The 17,817-nt window shown below is 51.3% G+C and overlaps 1 protein-coding gene across 1 annotated transcript in view; it reads right to left on the reverse strand.

Annotated features, from left to right (window-relative positions):
- Positions 1 to 17,297, reverse strand: part of CLTCL1 (clathrin heavy chain like 1) — a 68,416-nt gene extending 51,119 nt beyond the window's left edge. Inside the window, exons 1-4 of the mRNA XM_041003570.1 lie at positions 17,256 to 17,297; positions 7,963 to 8,170; positions 2,864 to 3,132; positions 9 to 170 (exon numbers count right to left, since the gene is read on the reverse strand). Of these exons, the coding sequence (XP_040859504.1) occupies positions 9 to 170; positions 2,864 to 3,132; positions 7,963 to 8,170; positions 17,256 to 17,297 (681 nt within the window). The remainder of the gene's footprint in view (positions 1 to 8; positions 171 to 2,863; positions 3,133 to 7,962; positions 8,171 to 17,255) is intronic.
- Between the last annotated feature and the right edge of the window lie 520 nt (positions 17,298 to 17,817).

Consider the following 17,817-nt stretch of genomic DNA (forward strand, 5'->3'; position numbering starts at 1 on the left):
TGTCTTACCTTGCCTCCTGCAGGGCTGCGAACAGCAAAGCAGAACAAGGTAGCGGGCTTGGCATTGCCCTCCATCTTGAACTCTGCAAAAGCAGCGGCGTGGCCTTCTATGGGCTGAGAAACCTTCCTGTCCACAGAATAGAGCTGCATTGCCCCAATCACACGGTTTTGCTAAGAACAGAAAGAGACTAATGAACAGAAGAGATAGAAGATGGAGTAAAAAAAAATCTTCAATGTTTCTGCAATGAGAGTCAAATACTGCTAAGCCTTTTTCTAAAAACTAAGTTCAATAGTCATTAAAGGCATGATGTCACTGTGGAAAGACAGCAAACACTAGGAAAACAGTAAGATCACAGAAAAGATAATTTGTGAGCCAGTGCCATAGCATCTCTCATGGATGCTGGTTCATGTCCCAGATGCTCCACTTCCCATCTGGCTCCCTGCTCATAGCCTGGCACAGTAACAGATGACCCAAGTGCTTGTGCCCTTGCACCCACATGAGACATTCAGAAGATGCTCCAGGCTCCTGGCTTCGGCCAGGTTCCGCTCTGGCTGTTACAGTCATTTGGGAAGGAAATCTGTAGATGGAAGCACTTCCTCTCATTTCTCTCTCTTCCTTTCTCCTTCTCTATAACTCTTCCTTTCAAATAAATAGACCCGGATGGAAAGTGGAACATCCAGGACATGAACTGGTGCGCACATGGGATTCCCAGCACTTGCAAGGTGAGGTTTTAGCCACTGAGCCATCGTGCTGGGCCCTCTACTCCAATCCTGATTCAGCTCCCTGCTTATGGCCTGGGAAAGCAGCAGAAGACAACCCAAGTGCTTGGGCCCCTTCTTCTGGATCTCTCACATGCGTGCAGGGTCCTAAGACTGTGAGCCATCCTCCACTGCTCTTCTAGGCCACAAGCAAGGAGCTGGATAGAAAGCAGAGCAGCTAGGATATGAACTAGCACCCGCACGGGATCCTGGCGTTTGAAGGGGAAGGATTAGCCAATTGAGACATTACAGTGGGCCCTAGGATTTTCAGTATACAAGATCACATTGTCCACAAACAGAACGGGATGACTTGCACCTTTCTTCCTTGCTGAACTGCCCTGGCTAGAACCTCTGCAGCCATCCTTGCCTTGCCCTTGGCCGTAGGCGAGGCGTTCAGTCTTGTACAGAGAACTGAGTCCTTTAGACATCCCTGGTCAGGATGACATCGTTCCTCTCCATCCCTAGTTGGATAAATATCCTACCACGAAGCGATGTCGGGCTTTTCTCTCTGCCAAGATGACTACAAGGTTTTATTAATTCATTTTTGTATATTATACCAACCTTGTATTCCTGGAATAAAGCCAATTTGGTCGTACTACACAAGCTTTCTCATAATCTTCTAAATTCAGTATGCTGGTACATTGTTCAGAACTTCTTCATCACAGTTCAGAGGGGATAATGGGCTGCAGTCTTCTTTTCTTAGGATGTTCTTGTCTGGTCACAGGCCTCACAGGAAGACCTGGAGAATGGACCCTTTTTCCCTTTTGTGGAAGCTTTTACAGAAGACTGGTATTAACTGTTTTCAGATATTTGGTCAGATTAACAAATGAAGCCATTCGGGCCAGGGCTCTTCTTTGTAGATGGTTTTTATTACTAATTCAACCTTAAATTATTGCAGAGTTACTCAGATTTTTTTAGTCATTTTCAGTAATCTATGTCTGAGAACTTTGTTTTTAAGACTTATTTTTATTGAAAAGGCAGATTTACAGAGAGAAGACGAGACAGAAAGATCTATCTGCTGGTTCACTCTCCTAGTGGCTGCAATGGCTGGAGCTGAGCTGATCTGAAACCAGGAGCCAGGAAGAGCTTCTTCCAGGTCTCCCATGCAGGTGCAGGGTCCCAAGGCTTTGGGCCATCCTCAACTGCTTTTCCAGGCCACGAGCAGAGAGCTAGATGGGAAGTGGAGCAGCTGGGACACCAACCGGCACCCATATGGGATGTGTGTGCAAGACAAGGACTTCAGCTATTGGATTACCATGCTGGGCCCAGGTCTCTCATTTGTTCTCCCCACTGGGGATTTGAGCTGCCACAATCACTTCTTCAGACCCCTGACTCTGACTCATTGGGAAGGAAACCTCTCACAGCCTCGCAGCCATTGCTGACCCCATTGTGCTACTGCAGAGTAATGGCAGCCTACCATTCGCTGTGGGTGACGAGTGTAACCTTTCCCCTTCTTAGGCTTTGTTCCCTATAAAATCTGAGGTTACTGCTTTTATAGGAAGCTGAATCAGCAGTGGAACAACACAGCACCCACATGGGATACCAGCCTTGTGAGCAATGGCTTATTAACCCATTATGCCACAAGCCAGGCCCCAAAATGCACTTTAAAATAATGGAAAATGCAGCTGAGATGCCCTCTCTGTGGTGGATCTTTCCTGATCTGAGATATGTGGCCGCACAGTGTCCTGAGCTGGGACTGTACATCTCCAGGGCCAATCATATTGGAGGCCTTAAGTGCCTCATCACCGGCTTAGTCTCCAGGAAGGAAAAGGAAGGACAGAAAATTACATGTGTTAGTAGCATTCCCTTAAAATAGAGTCTAAAGAATACCTTTGCTAAAACTACGGGTCCAACCTGCTCCACAGAGGTCCTCAACAATCCCTTTCACAAAACTGTCAATAGCTGTATGCAGAATGAACATGAGCAACACGACAGAACACACCAGCTAACCCCAGCTGAACTGCTCGGACCTAAAGTTTACATTTTTTGGTCACCTATGTTTCTGTGGGTTACGGCCCGTTTCTGCTGCCTGCTACCTACTGACCTCCAGAGACTGGCAGCTGGGCTGGAGCAGCAGTCCTCAGGCCACCTCAGGCCAAGCTCACCTGGGCCGAGATACCGACGAGCAGCAGCCACTTCTGATGCGTGTCGGTGCGGTAGTGGATCACCTGGCACCCTGCCAGGCTGGCGTGCCTGTCAAACATCTTGGTGGGCTGGCAGTCACCTTCCATGCTCCAGTGGTAGACCGCGGTCTCAGTCACTAAGGCGACCGTGTTCACCGAGATCCATTTCCAGAAAACCACCTTTTCTGTCATGGTGTGAGCCTTCATCTTACTCTTCATCTCAATATTGATAATCTGAAGTGTCTTCTCAGCTAGCATTAGATTTGATGGGAAGTTAGAGAAAGATAAATTAATAACTCAAAAGAAAAGTCTATACACTTAACTCTAAACCCTCTTAGCATCACTTCAAAGCATAATGGTTTAAGCTAACACGAAGAGGGCAGAAAGGCTGCCTTTGTGGTATGTGCCCTGCTAGAACTGGTACCTGAATGGCCAATTACTGGCATCAAGATCCTTCTTCAGAAAGACGCCAAGGCCCGACTCTTTTCAGAACATATGGGCAGCAATCAGAAATGGGCTCCATGGAAGCAAATCTCAAAGAGACTGGTTTCTTTAGTAACACATTTACAGATACGGCAGCAAAAACCAAATAGGTCTTCCTCCAACCTTCGGGAAATTACACAAGCAGCCCTTCACATTGAACCAACTTTTGCTCATAACAGTTCCTTTGTCTTAAAATCTGGACAACTGCCATCACGTAGAAGTGTCTGCCAAGTGGCACTGCTGCCTGCTGAGAATGGTTAGCAAGCATAGGAAGTGTATCGAATGGAACGCATTTCAGGAGCTGAGTTTTTCCTTTTACAAGGGTACCTCAAAAAGGTGGTAAATGGAATTACAAGGTAAGTTTCCTTTGGTGCCAACAACTTAGAAATCCACGCATATGAGGGTTCTTCAGAGTTCACACAGAATAGACACTATGAAAAAACTTCCTATGGATTTAAAAAATATTTTGCCTCCAAAGTATCTTTGAGTTCTATTTGCAATTAACTTCCTTTTTGAAAAAAGATTTCTTCATATTTGAAAGGTATATTTACAGAGAAAAGGACCAAGAGATCTTCCATCCACTGGCTCACTCTCCAAATGGCTGTAACGGCTGGAGCTGAGCTGATCCAAAGCTTGGAGCCAGGAGTTTTGGTTTTTTTTTTTTTTAATGAAGATTTATTTATTTTATTGGAAAGGCAGACATACAGAGAGGAGGAGAGACAGAGAGGAGGATCTTCCATCTGATGGTTCAATCCCCAAGTGGCCACAACAGCCAGAGCTGAGCCGATTTGAAGCCAGGAGCCAGGAACCTCTTCCAGGTCTCCCACACGGGTGCAGGGTCCCAAGACTTTGGGCCGTCCTCAACTGCTGTCCCAGGCCACAAGCAGGAAGCTGGATGGGAAGTGGGGCTGCTGGGATTAGAAGCAGTGCCCATATGGGATCCCGGCTCGTTCAAGGCAAGGACTTTAACCACTATGCTATCATGCTGGGCCCAAGCATAGCTCGTTTTTCAGGGTACACATTGGCAGGAAGTTGGGATCAGCTGTGGAGCCAGGACTCAAACCCAGGCACTGTGATATGGGATACCGTTGTCCCAAACACTTGTCTCGAAGAATCATATTCTTTATCAGCCCAGAGCGGAAGCAATCCCAGGTCCACCAACTGGCCTGTGGAGACACAAGGTGCACTGTAGCTACAATGGGATGTTAGCTGGCAATAAAGGCACGAGGCACCAACCCAGGCTGCAGTCTGGATGAACGCACAGTCACACTGCCAAAAGGATCCAGAGGAAACTGCTGCATGACCACATGAGAGGCAAAGGCACTGAGGCAGAAGGGCTGGGGGAGTGACTACAGAGAGCAGAACTAGATGAAGGTGATGGCTCCCCAGCTCTGTCACTTCACCAAAATCCAGGTACAGCACAGTCAGGACAGGTGAGACTCCTGGTATGTAAACCCTGCCAGAACAAAGCGGTCAGAGAAACACAGGATTGGAGGTCCACCCACAGTATGGATGTATCTCTTCATTTCAAACAGACTTGGACTACAGGAGAAATTGCCTTTAGCTTGAAAAGTTGTCCTTGGGTGGATTTAAAAGGACTGCATTTCATGAAGCATAAGAAGAACCGGCTTAGGGAGCCAATCTCGGGCCGGATATAAGCCGGCCACAAGGGGGAGCCATGCTACAGCCTCTCCCCTCCACGGCAGCTGGAGTCCCCAGCCGTGCACACTCAACTTGCCTCTTAAAACTTAAGTGGCTTGTAAAAACCACAGCAAAATATCCAAAATATAAAGTCTCATAATAAAAGTAGGAATACCATCCTTGGGTCAGTAATGCAAGATACAGATGCTTTCTATAAACAAGAAAAATCTGTTTTGGCTTTTATAATTTTTCACAAAAAAGCATTCTAAGCTCTGGAGTTGCAAAAAAAAGCATGCAGTCTGCCAGTTCCCCAGTTCAGGTCATTGCACTAGAATGAGCAGCGGGCAGAGATTCCACCACCACACTCCACAGGCTTTGGGACAAGGGAGCTGTCAGGACTGGGTAAAGCTGCCACCTACAGCACCAGCTTCCCACATAGGCACGACTTGAGTCCCAGCTGCTAAATGATGATCCAGCTCCTTGCTAACGTGTCTGGGAAAGCAGCAGGAGAAGGGCCAAGTGCTTGGGCCCTTGCATCCATACAGGAAAAGCTCCTGGCTTCGAAGGGGTCCAGCTCCAGCTGCAGCAGCCATTTAAGTGGGAAGTAAGAGACAGTAAGCCAGCAGATGGAAGATTCTCTTTGTCTCTGTCTCCCCAGCTTTTTGTAACTCTGCCTTTCAAATAAAGAAGTAGATGGATTAATAAGTAAAGATTTTTGATGGAAGAACTTCTGTCTGTCCTGCTCTACTTGTAACTCTGCCTTTTGAAAAAAGAAACATTCACCTCTAGCTTTAAAGTATTTAACACAAATCCTTCAGAGGAAAACGTTTTGGGAGAGAACTTCAGGCTTGCCAAGCCTGGCAGGCTCACTTCTGGCTGCTCCACTTCCAGTCCAGCTCCCTGCTGATGGCCTGGAAAAAGCAGTGAAAGATGGCCCCAGTGTCTTGACCCCTGCCACCCACATGGGAGACCGGAAGGAAGCTGTTGGCTCTTGGCTCTGACCACAGCAACCATCCAGAAAGAAAACCATCAGAGAGAAGATCTGTTTCTCCTCTCTGACCATCAAATAAAGAAATATTTTTAAATAAAATTAAAAAAAATTATTTTGATAATCTTACATAGTTAATTAGGGCACAAAGGGTCAAGAGCTACAGGAAAGTGGGTAAGATCACTGTTTCTACATTCTCTCTCTCTCTCTCTCTCTCTCCCTTTTTTCTGTATCTGGGGGAAGGGAGGAGATAAAGGGAGAAACCCCACCGAGCCTCCCAACCATGGCAGGGTCCCCATGGGGCATGCTCTGAGGGCACTGCTCAAGTGGTTTTGATAGTTCAACAGTTCTGAATTGCTGCCAGTCTCGCCATTCCAAGCACGATGAAGTCACTGCAGAATCCACTGGTTGACATAGACTACCTTACAGTGACCATTTGCCCAGATATTCATTGCCAACACATGGCTGGGGTATTTGATTGCTTTGTTCTGTACTCAGTTCTCTGCTGTGGTACCAAATTGTTCAAAGAATATGAAATAGGGTTGGGGGAAGCACACTAAAGGTGGGTATTCCATGAAAAACAGCCAAGAAATAAGAAAGAGAAACAGAATTTTAAAAATGGACTTCGATATTTTTTGATTCTTACTTTTTAAAGTTAGCTTCTTGTATTTTAAAAAGATTTATTTATTTTTTATTGGAAAGTCAGATACACAGAGAGGAGGAGATGCAGAGAAGAAGATCTTCCATCCGATGATTCACTCCCCAAGTCAGCGCAACGGCCGATACTATGCCGATCCGAAGCCAGGAGCCAGGAACTTCCTCCAGGTCTCCCACACGGGTGCAGAATCCCAAGGCTTTGGGCCGTCCTTGACTGCTTTTCCAGGCCACAAGCAATAGAGCTGGATGGGAAGTGGGCCGCCAGAACATGAACAGGCACCCATCTGGGATCCCAGCGTGTGAAAGACAAGGACTTTAGCTACTAGCCTACCACGCCAGGTCCTCAACTTATTCTTTCAAAGAGCTTCAAAAGATTATCTACAAATACTCCTACTGCTAAGATTATACCCGGTGGTAATAACCTCAAAAAGAAAAATTCAAAAAAAATTCTAAAATTTAAAAAAAAAAAAGGAAAAATTCTGAAATACAGAATTCTGCTAATCCCAAGCATTTGGCTTAAAGCATTGTTACCAGAGGAGAGTGCAACACAGAGCTAAACGCAATGGTTCACTCCCCAAAGGGCTCCAACAGCCAGGTGTGAGTCAGGCGGAAGCCAGGGGTCAGGACCTCCATCTGGGTCTCCCTCCTCCACTGCTTCCCAAGCTTAGTAAGAGGAAGCTGGACAGGAAGCACATGGGAGCTGGGGGGTCCAACTAGGCATTCCAGTGTGGGATGTGGGCATCTTAAGAGGTCTCCACCCACTGTGCCGTATCTCCTACCCCAAACTCCAAGCATTTCCGATAGGGGATATTCACCCTGGAGCTTCCTGCTCTCCTGTCCTTGCTGCATTTCAGGAGAGGCGCCAGTCTCTGGGCTTGTGTCCCAGGATGCCTAGGCCCTCCTGGGGAATCTGTACCTACATATTCACCAGGACCAGGTCCTGGGCTCCATCGTGGTGTGTGTGTGTTACAATGGGTGACACTTCACAGCAGCTCTGGCCCTCAGTGTCTTAAGAGGCAGGACACTAAGGGTAAGCTGACCAGTGCTGATGACAGTTTGTGCCTGACACCTGCTCCAATCTTTATGGTAACCAAGAAGCTACAGTGAGATAGAATCCTTTTCAGAAAATCTCATCTGGTTCCTAGGACCAGCATTGTAGTGCACCGGGTTAACCCATCACTTGCAAAGTCGGCATGCCATATCAGAATGTCGGCAGTTACGGCTGTAGCAGGCACCTGGGGAGTGAACAATCAGGTGGGAGATTTCTCTCCTGCCTTTCAATAAACAAAACTTCAACAGCCCATGCACTCACCTTTCAGAGCAATCACCTTGGAGGCTGGGTTCATGATGGCACTGTCCGCAGAGATGGGCCGTCGGATCAGCGCCGTTGGGTCCTGCATGTCGATTATCACCACCTGGGCCTGCTCCCCAACTTTGTCTCGGATACAGATGAACTTGTCAGACTCCATGGTCAGTGTGCTAAATCCAATGTTGGCAGGATTGATTCCCAGGTTTTGGAGCTTAAAAAAACAAAAGGATTTGATGAAAATTTCCCCCTCTGACGCAGATCAGCTCTATCCTAGCAGTATTCTCTTAAGTTGTTTTTTAAAATTATACATTTTTATTTGATAAGTAGATTTATACAGAGAAACAGACACAGAAACAGAAAGATCTTCCATTCACTGTTTCACTCCCCAAATGATCACAATGGCCAGAGCTGAGCCAACCCAAAGCCAGGAGCCAGGAGCTTCTTCTGGGTCTCCATGCAGTTATAAGGGCCCCAAGACTTCAGGCCATCCTCTACTGCTCTCAGGTCACAAGCAGGGAGCTGGGTGGGAAGCAGAGCAGCTGGGACGCGATCTGCACCCACACAGGATGCTGGTGCTTGCAGACACTGAGCCACCATGTCGGTCCTTAAGATAAATCTTTGAGGAAAAAAAAAGACCTTACTGTCAGAGAAGGCATCACAAATAAGTCCTTGGAGGAAGAGGATGAGTGAAGAATACACAAAAACTGGTTTTTCCAAAAACTCAGAAAACAAAACAAAACTAGCCAAACATTGACGCTTAAAACATCTCCCTAAACACCATCAAATATAAATCTGATTTAAATGCATTTCTCAGTTTCAATACTTCTTTTTTTTTTTTTTTTTAGATTTTTTATCTTATTTTTATTGGAAAGGCAGATATACAAAGAGGAGAGACAGAGAGGAAGATCTTCCGTCCAATGATTTACTCCCCAAGTGATCGCAACAGCTGATGCTATGCCAATCCGAAGCCAGGAGCCTCTTCCGGGTCTCCCAAGGGGGTGCAGGGTCCCAAAGCTTTGGGCCGTCCTCGACTGCTTTCCCAGGCCACAGGCAGGGAGCTGGATGGGAAGCGGAGCTGCCGGGATTAGAACCGGCGCTCATATGGGATCCCGGGGCGTGCAAGGAGAGGACCTTAACCACTGTGCCACCACACCGGGCCCTCAATACTTCTTGTTAATGCTGCAGGCAGAGGTTTAAGCCACTGTACCACAACCCTGGTCCCAAGAAGTTGCTTCTTTTAAGCTCTCATGTCTAGCTCCTACATAATCTAAGAACACATATATTTTCCGGGGGTAGGTGTTTGGTATGGTGTTTAGGACACTGTTTGGGGATTGCCTGGCCTTGGACTTCAGCTCAGCTCCTGGTTCTAGCCCCTGCTTGTAACTCACACCAGGAGGTGGTGGTTCAGGTGGGGGGTCCCTGCCCCCACTGTGGGGGACCTGGGTTGGGTTCTCACCTCCTGGCGGTGGCCTGGCCCAGACCAGCTGCTGCAGCTGTTGGGTGGTCAACAGTGGATAGGGTATCTGTGTCTCTCAAAGAGGAAGAGCGGGGTGTGGAAAATCCACGATCTACTTCCAAGTTACCCAGGATTCTTTTTGCACAGCATCAAGAGGAAAGACTCTGAGGTCTCTCGGGAACTTACACCTCAGGAGCTCAGCAATAATTAAGGTAACTTCACTTCATGGTGCTTCAGGGAACCTCTGTCAAGCAACACCAGCGCAGGTTTTCTGTATTTTGAAACTAATGCATAAGACTCTATATTTACCCCCCGTTAAATGTCAGCCTGTTGGACTTGAGCCTGCAGAGATCTGTGCAGATCTAATTTTGACACTGAACTTTGCTACCCCAGCTCCGTGGCATCTTCCTGCTGCCAGCCAAGAGCAGCGGCAGCATCCCTGGCCTGGAGGCCAGCTGCAGCAGGCCTCGAGCACACGCAGCACGAGAACGCGGTGCCAGGAGAGGTGGTGGGCAGCTGGTGGGCAGCTGCATGCTGGGCAGAGGCCCTGTGAGGTGGCAGGCCTCTGGGCTTGTTTTTTTTTTTTTTTAAAGATTGATTTTTATTTTTATTGGAAAGGCGGATATACAGAGAGGAGAGAGGAGAGACAGGGAGGAAGATCTTCCGTCTGATGATTCACGCCCCCCAAGTGAGCGCAACGGCCGATGCTATGCCGATCCGAAGCCAGGAGCCTCTTCCGGTTCTCCCACGCGGGTGCAGGGTGCCAAAGCTTTGGGTCGTCCTCGACTGCTTTCCCGGGCCACAGGCAGGGAGCTGGAAGGGAAGCTGGGCTGCCGGGATTAGAACCGGCGCCCATATGGGATCCGGGGTGTACAAGGCGAGGACCTTAACCACTGCGCCACCGCGCCGGGCTCCGGGCTTGTTAACAAGCACATCGTTTGTACGTGTTCCCACCGGGAGAGCTGCGGACTGTGCTGGGAGCCACAAAAGCACAGGATGGAGGGCATGTGTCACAGAAAATTTTTTTTTATATATCTCCCCCTTTACCCCAGATACAAAAAAAAAAAAAAAAAAGAAAATGTGGAAATACTAGTCTTATCCACTTTCTTGTAGCCCTTGAGCCTTTGTGCCCTAATCAACCATGTAGATTGTCAAAAATAAAGAAAAAAATTTCTAGAATTCTCAAAAAAAATTTTATTTTTATTGTAAAGTCAGATATACAGAGACTCAATCCCCAAGCGGCTGCCACGGCCAGAGTTGAGCCAATCCAAAGCCAGGAGTCTGGAGTTAGGGCAAGAGCAGGGAGCTGTGTGGGAAGCGGTGCCACCAGGATTAGAACCAGTGCCCATACTGAATCCTGGCGTGTGCAAAGCGAGGACTTTCGCTGCTAGGCTACCGCACCAGGCCCTGTGTCACAGGATTCTTTTGTCTTCAAAAAAACAGTGTTTCTGTTGGAGCAGACGCAGGCAGTCTGAGCTGGAACACCCAGGCTTGAGTTCCACAGCCACTCTCCCTGGGCCTTCCCTTTCCATGGAAACACATGACACTGACCAAGCTCCTCCTGTGACATAGTGACTCTGAACCTTGTCAATTGGAACAGCACTGACAACCCTGGGCATTTAGGGACTCGCACTTCGCTGTATCCTAAAAGGACAATCTGCTTTTCTTCCTCATCCAAACTCATTTACCACCTGCCTACCCACAATGCCACGGCAGTGGCCTCTCGCACAGGGCTTCCACTTCCGGAGAGGCTTGCTGAGGCCAGTGGGCCTCTCTCCTCCCCTGGTGACAATGTCAGCAGGGAAGTGACTGCTTAACATGCATTTCCAATACCAACAGGCAAAAGCAAACACTCCACACAGAATCTTTCAGAGAAATGATACAGAGGTGTGTATTATTTCCTTCGGACACAGTGAGCTAACAGCTGTTGGCCTTCGTGGTATATTTAAACCATTTCACAGTATTGGCTGGCTGCCAAGCGACAACACGCACAGAATGGGCAGTGGTAGCTGCCCCTCGAAGAGTGATGCCTGAAGCCCCCCAGACACAGTGCCACCTGCTGTGCCACAGCCTGGCCTTTCTTCCTGTCGGAGCCTCCCAACAGTAGCCTCTTTCTTTTGTTAATGACTAACACTCAGGAGACGGTCAACCTGACAGGAGGCACCACCGTGCCCTCCCACTTCTGAGATTCTGATACAATGTCCTGCAGAAGGGTTCCTTTTTTCAAAAACAATTTTTATTGAGATTTTTTTTTTTAAATTTCAGAAGCATGTCAGGTCAAAGCCATAAATCCCAAACTCGTGCCATCATCTGCTATTTCCCAGGGTCTTGGCTAACGGGAAGCTGGAGTCATGGGAGACTTGGGCAGGTTCTCTGACATGCTCCTAGGCCCAGGACGCCACAGCCCAGAAGTGCTCTTCATTTCTTTTAAATACTTATTTATTTGAAATAGTAACAAAGAGAGATCCTCCCTCCTCTGATTCACTCCCCACATGCCTGCCAATTTTAGCCAGGGGTGGGACGGTCCCAAGCCTGGAATTCCATCCAGGTCTCCCACATGGGTGCCAAGGATCCAAGCACTTGGATCACCATCTGGAAGCCCAGGGACAGAAAGCGGAGTAGCTGGGACTCAAACTGCCCCGGATATGGGATGTGGCCATCCCAGCTCACCTTGAGGTACTAAACCGCCAGCACCCACACAGGTACTCTTTTTTAAAGAGTTATGTATTTATTATTTTTATTGCAAAGTCATATATACAGAGAGGAGGAGAGACAGAGAGGAAGATCTTCCCCCAACTGATTCACTCTCCCAAGCGACCACAATGGCCGGTGCTGCGCCAATCCGAAGCCAGGAGCCAAGAACTTCTTTCTCCTACATGGGTACAGGGTCCCAAGGCTTTGGACCGTCCTCCACTGTCCTCCCAGGCCACAAGCAGGGAGCTGGATGAGAAGTGGGGCCACTGGGATTACAACTGACGCCCAAATAGGATCCCGGTGTGTTCAAGGCAAGGACTTTAGCTACTAGGCCACCGCTCCGGGCCCCACACAGGTATTTTTAAGGCTCCCGTCCAGTCTCAGAGCTCCAGTGGTCATTCTCCTATAGTTTACACGGCTCACTTCAAAAGGTTCATGGACAATAAAATTAAACGCTATGTTTAAATTAAGGCAAAAAAAGAAAAAAGAAAAATCAAAATCTATGTTTAGCTTCCACCTCTGCATTTCAGGACCATTCTTTTTTTTTTTTTAAGATTTATTATATTTTTATTGGAAAGGCGGATATACAGAGAGGAGAGACAGAGAGGAAGATCTTCCGTCCAATGATTCACTCCCCAAGTGAGCGCAACAGCCGATGCTATGCCAGTCCGAAGCCAGGATCCAGGAACTTCTTCCGGGTCTCCCACACAGGTGCAGGGTCCCAAAGCTTTGGGCCGTCCTCGACTGCTTTCCCGGGCCACAGGCAGGGAGCTGGATGGGAAGCAGGGCTGCTGGGATAGAACTGGCGCGCATATGGGATCCCGGGGCGTGCAAGGCAAGGACCTTAACCACTGCGCCATTGCGACAGGCCCTAGGACCATTCTTTTTTAATGGCACTACCTTTACTTGAATTCCACTCCCCACAGACTATTCTGGAATTACAACTCCCTTTTCCGTGTGTTGAGCTGTGCCTTGGTCCACAGTCCTGTGGAACAGCTTCCACTCACAGCTGGGGCACAGCACTCGAGGGCTCCTCGCAGAATCTTCGTTCCATCTCGCAACCTCAAGCTGTCTGTGGTTCTCAGTCCCACACCGCTGTTCCCTACATGTGAACACTCTCAACCAAGCACAGCACACTGCTCCGCTTACAGTGCAGAAGGGAAATCGGACAAGCACAATGCCAGGGGAAGAAGGCTGCTCTAGGGGGAGCCCCTCAGGTCCTGGGCACACCGAGTCCCCTGGAGTGAGTGGTACTCAGCAGACATGAGGGAAGGGAGGAGCACGTGTTGTGGAGTGACGTGAAGGCAGCCAGAGAGTCCAGCAGGTGCAGGACTGAGCAGCGGACTGGGCAGCCCTTGAAGGGCACTCACCAGCCACACCCTGCCCACAGGATCCGAGGGGCAGATGCCGAGCCTCCAAGAGGATTATGGTGCCAGTGTGCTGCAGAAGGGACGGGGGAGGGGGGTGGGCAGGACCAGAGGCAAGGCGGAGAGTGGGGAGGGTGGGCAGCGGAGTGGCATGGCCTGGGAGCAGGGGCAGTCATGACAACAGCGGCAAAATGATGTGGACATCAGGGGATGAGGAACAGAGCGGGCACCGTGCAGGCAGCCAAGATGCCTGGTTGGCACCTGGGGTAGAGAGGCGTCTAGGGATAAGGAAGTACCCCAGTCTGAACATGACATCTCTGAGGAAATCAGTCACCAGACAACGGTCTCCTCTACCACGGGGCTTTCAGGACGGCAGCATCAGCTGAAGACACTCACCATGTGCTGGACTCTGGTCGGCACCGGACGGCTACTAACCCCAAACCTCCCGGCAACTCTCTAAGGACGCCATGGGCTCGGGTTCGGATGTGGGGTTGAGGTGGTGAGACCCAAGGTGTGCGGTCCAGGGCTATTAGCGCTCAAGCCAGACCCCATGGCCCACGGGACTGACTCAGTTCTCCAGACAGGGTTGTTACAGAGAGCACAAAGCCCGGGCCCCTGCTCCCTTGTGGACACGCTGCCCTCCACACTGCCACCCACTGCGGGGAGGCCCCACGAGTGTCACGCTGCTTGTCAGTGCTCCCGAGTCCTCAGGACTGACGACAGCAATGAAAAATGGACTCATACCTCCACGAACTCTACATCTCTTTTACAAAGAGGAAGACAAAGGGTTACAAACACTGCCTCCCAAATCCCCACGGCCAGTCAGTACAGGAGTTCTGATCTGCTGGCTCAGTCTGAGCTCACCTCAGCAGTGAGCTGCTCCTGCCTCCCACCGCACCACGTGGCGGCTCCGCAGGAGCACTGAGCATATGGGGGAAACCCAAAAGTCACCTGAGTGAGAAGATCAAAGGACTCGGGGCAGACCCCACACTCAGGGACACAACGCGAACAGGTGTGTGCAGGAAGGAAAGAGAAACCCCACAAAACCATGGAGCCACGGGAGGCACTCCTCTTAATAAATGAAGCTTAATTAAAAAAAAAAAAAAATGGAAGAGCCCTCAGTACAGACAGGCTGCGCCCTGCTGCCGACCTGTGACCCTGGCCAGAGCAGACTGTTGGGGGGAGGGGGAGGTTCAACATCTAGGACACAGAGGGACACGGTCCTTCATGTCCCGGCTGTATCACCTCCAAGTCCTGGCCGGCAGCATGCTGGGCGTGGTGGGATCAGAGATTCCAAACCAAGCCCAAGTTCCCCAAGGTCTGTGATGAGAACAGAACACACTGAACAGAGGCACGGAGCTGAGCCCAGCCTCATGCAGTGACTCCCCGTGGCCAGCACAGAGCTTCATTCACAGATCGGGGAAGGTAAGAGTCCTCTGGGACTTCGTAAACACTGGCCACTTTCCTGTCCTTGGAAATCGGCACATTTAGACAGTGGGGGTGAGCGGGCGTGGTGGAGGCAGAGACCTGGGCAGGATGGACGCCAGAGCGGCTATGTGATTCTGCCTGATTAGAACCTCGGTTACATCAGGTAGAAACAAGACTCTCTCCAGCCACCATGAGGACTCAATGGAAAGAGCCAGTGCCAAGAGAAACGGCTCAGGTCATTCAGCGTGGGAGAAGACGGCTTGCCAGCCCTGGCTCCTTGCCCCAGCTTCCTGCTAAAGCAGAGCTGGGGGCTGCGTGGTGACGGACAAAGCACTAGAATCTACCACTCAGGAGAGACCAGGATGGAGTTCCTGCCTCGCAACTTGAACCTGGCCCAGCCCTTGCTGTTGGGGGTATCCAGGAATGAACCAGAGGATGCAATGGTTCCTCCCAAATATATTTTAAAAAACTGGGGAACAGTGTTGTAGCACAGGGGATTAAGCTACCCCCCTGATGCTGATATCCCACGTGGCTGCCCCACTTCCCATCCAGTAGCCTTCTAGTACGCCTGGGAACGCAGTGGAGGACGGCTCAGGCGCGTGGGTCCCTGCCACCCACGTAGGAGACCTGGAAGAAGCTTCTGGCTTCAGACCACACCAGCTGCAGTCATCTCTCCCTCTCTCTGTGGAACTCTGCCTTTCCCATAGACAAACCTTTGAAACTGTATAGTAGAAAAAGGCTGCATGGATTTCTAATAAAAACGTATGCCAAAATAAACTCATCTTTTTAAAAATCTTGTTTTTCCTTTTTGAGAGTGATGGAGACAGAAAATGCCCAGCCACTAGTTCACTTTTCTAAATACCTACAATTGCCCAGGCTGGCTGGAGCCCACTATGGGAACAAGGAACTCCACCCAGCTTTCCCACATGGATGGGCAGGAAGCTGGGGTCGGGAGGCAGAACCAAAGCCAGGGCCCCTGGGTACTCCACAGGCATCTGAGCTGCCAGGCTACATGTCCAGCCCCCTGATGGCCCCTGGTTCCATTGCCAACAGACTTCCTAAAGGACTATCATTTTTTTCACAGCAGTCACTTTAGTGGCATTGCCCAACTTAGGGGCTGGAGTGGTGCCAGCCAGAGATAAAGAGGTGGAAGCCCTCAGCCAACCTCGGCCGGGCTGGCCACGGTAACACACCCCATCTCCCCACACCTTTCTCAGTTGCATCTCTGCGCATCTCTCAGTGCACCTGTAGAGCAGAAACCGGACCATCGCATACCCCGCCCCTCATTCCTGGCAGCACAGCAACCGCCCCATGCAACCTGAAATCTGACTCCTAAATCAATCTCTTTTTCCTCATTCAGAAAAGTTGGGAAGAAGACAGCTACGATTCTCTCACATTAAGCACTCAGCCCGGGACCAATAGCTGTTACTCTGCGCCCTCACAAATCCAACGTCCGGGCCCCAATTCTTCCCTTGAAAAGTGACACCCTCGCAGGTGTGTGACACGTGAGCCCGAGGACAGGACATGGGAGCGACTTTCTGAAACCTTCCCAAGCTCGCACGCCCACAAAAAGGCTGGCAGAACAAACGGGGACCAAGCTTCGCAGGCGCTAGACCCAAAGGGTCTTGGAGCACCTGCTTCCGTTATTTACAAGAACAATGCCAAAGGAGTGAACAATAAGCCACGCTCAGACTACCGCACCAATCCCCATGCCTTTCCCCGGTGCTCTCCCGCCCACCAAGGGGCACTCTGCACCTGACACGGGCACTCGGATGTGTAAGGATCGTAGATGCCAGCCAAGGGACATTTAGGATCAAGGAGTTTCCGAGCGGGGAGCGGGGAGCGGGTCGTCGGGCTGCGCTGCGGGCCCCACCCCCCCGAGTCACCGAGCCCCGAGCGCGTCCGCACGTGCGGCTACCGAGCCCGCAGACGCCACGGGGCATGGCGGTTTGGGGGTCTGGCCCGGTGGGAGCCGGTGGGAGCCCGGTGGGAGCCGGTGGGAGCCGGTGGGAGCCGGTGGGAGCCGGTGGGAGCCGGTGGGAGCCGGTGGGAGCCGGTGGGAGCCGGTGGGAGCCCGGTGGGAGCCCGGTGGGAGCCGGTGGGAGCCGGTGGGTGCCCGGTGGCAGCTCGGTGGGAGCCGGTGGGAGCCGGTGGGAGCCCGGTTGGTGTCCGTGGGAGCCGGTGGGAGCCGGTGGGAGCCGGTGGGAGCCCGGCCGGAGCCGCCGGTCGCTCAGTCAGCGGGCAGCCGGTCGGGGACAGCGGGGCGACTGACAGGACGCGGCGCGCGACCCGCCCCCCTGTCACACTCCCTGTGCCCGTCCGGCAGAAGCGGCGGCGGGGCTCGTCCTCACCTGGAAGTGCTCCTGAAAGCGGATGGGGAGTATCTGCGCCATGGCAGGAACCGGCGGCTCTCCCTCGCGCGGACAGCCCCGCGCCAGCGGCCGAGGAGGCGGCGGCGGCGCCACAGGCGCAGGCGCACTGTCCCGGGTCGCCGGCACCGCGCCCCCCGCGCGCGTCCTGCGCGAATCCCTCCGCGCGCTCCTCAGAGGATCCCTCCGCCCGGCCCGAGGGGTCCGCTAAAAGTAGTGCTGGGCGCAGCCGCATTTCCGGCATCCCGCACCCCTCATCTCTCACCCGGCCCGACTGCACGTGTGCGTCCTGGTCGGCCGGTAACCCAGGACAGGTGCGCGCGCGTGGGAGGGCCTCGGCGCGGGAAGCTGTGCGCGGGAAAGTGGGCTGGGGCTTCCTGAGCAGGTGGGCATAGGAGAATGCGAGGATTCGATGGTGTGCGCAGCGTGGAGGGGCAGCGAAATCCTAGTTTGAGTTAGCCAGACCCCAGACAGGTGTGCCCAAGAACAAGCGCTGCCCACGCTTGTGCCCTGGACACCAGATGTGGTTAGGCTCCCCGGTTGA

This window comes from Ochotona curzoniae, unplaced genomic scaffold (genome assembly GCF_017591425.1).
Source record: "Ochotona curzoniae isolate NIBS_2020 unplaced genomic scaffold, NIBS_Ocur_1.0 scaffold_274, whole genome shotgun sequence".
In the NCBI taxonomy this organism is placed as follows: domain Eukaryota; kingdom Metazoa; phylum Chordata; class Mammalia; order Lagomorpha; family Ochotonidae; genus Ochotona; species Ochotona curzoniae.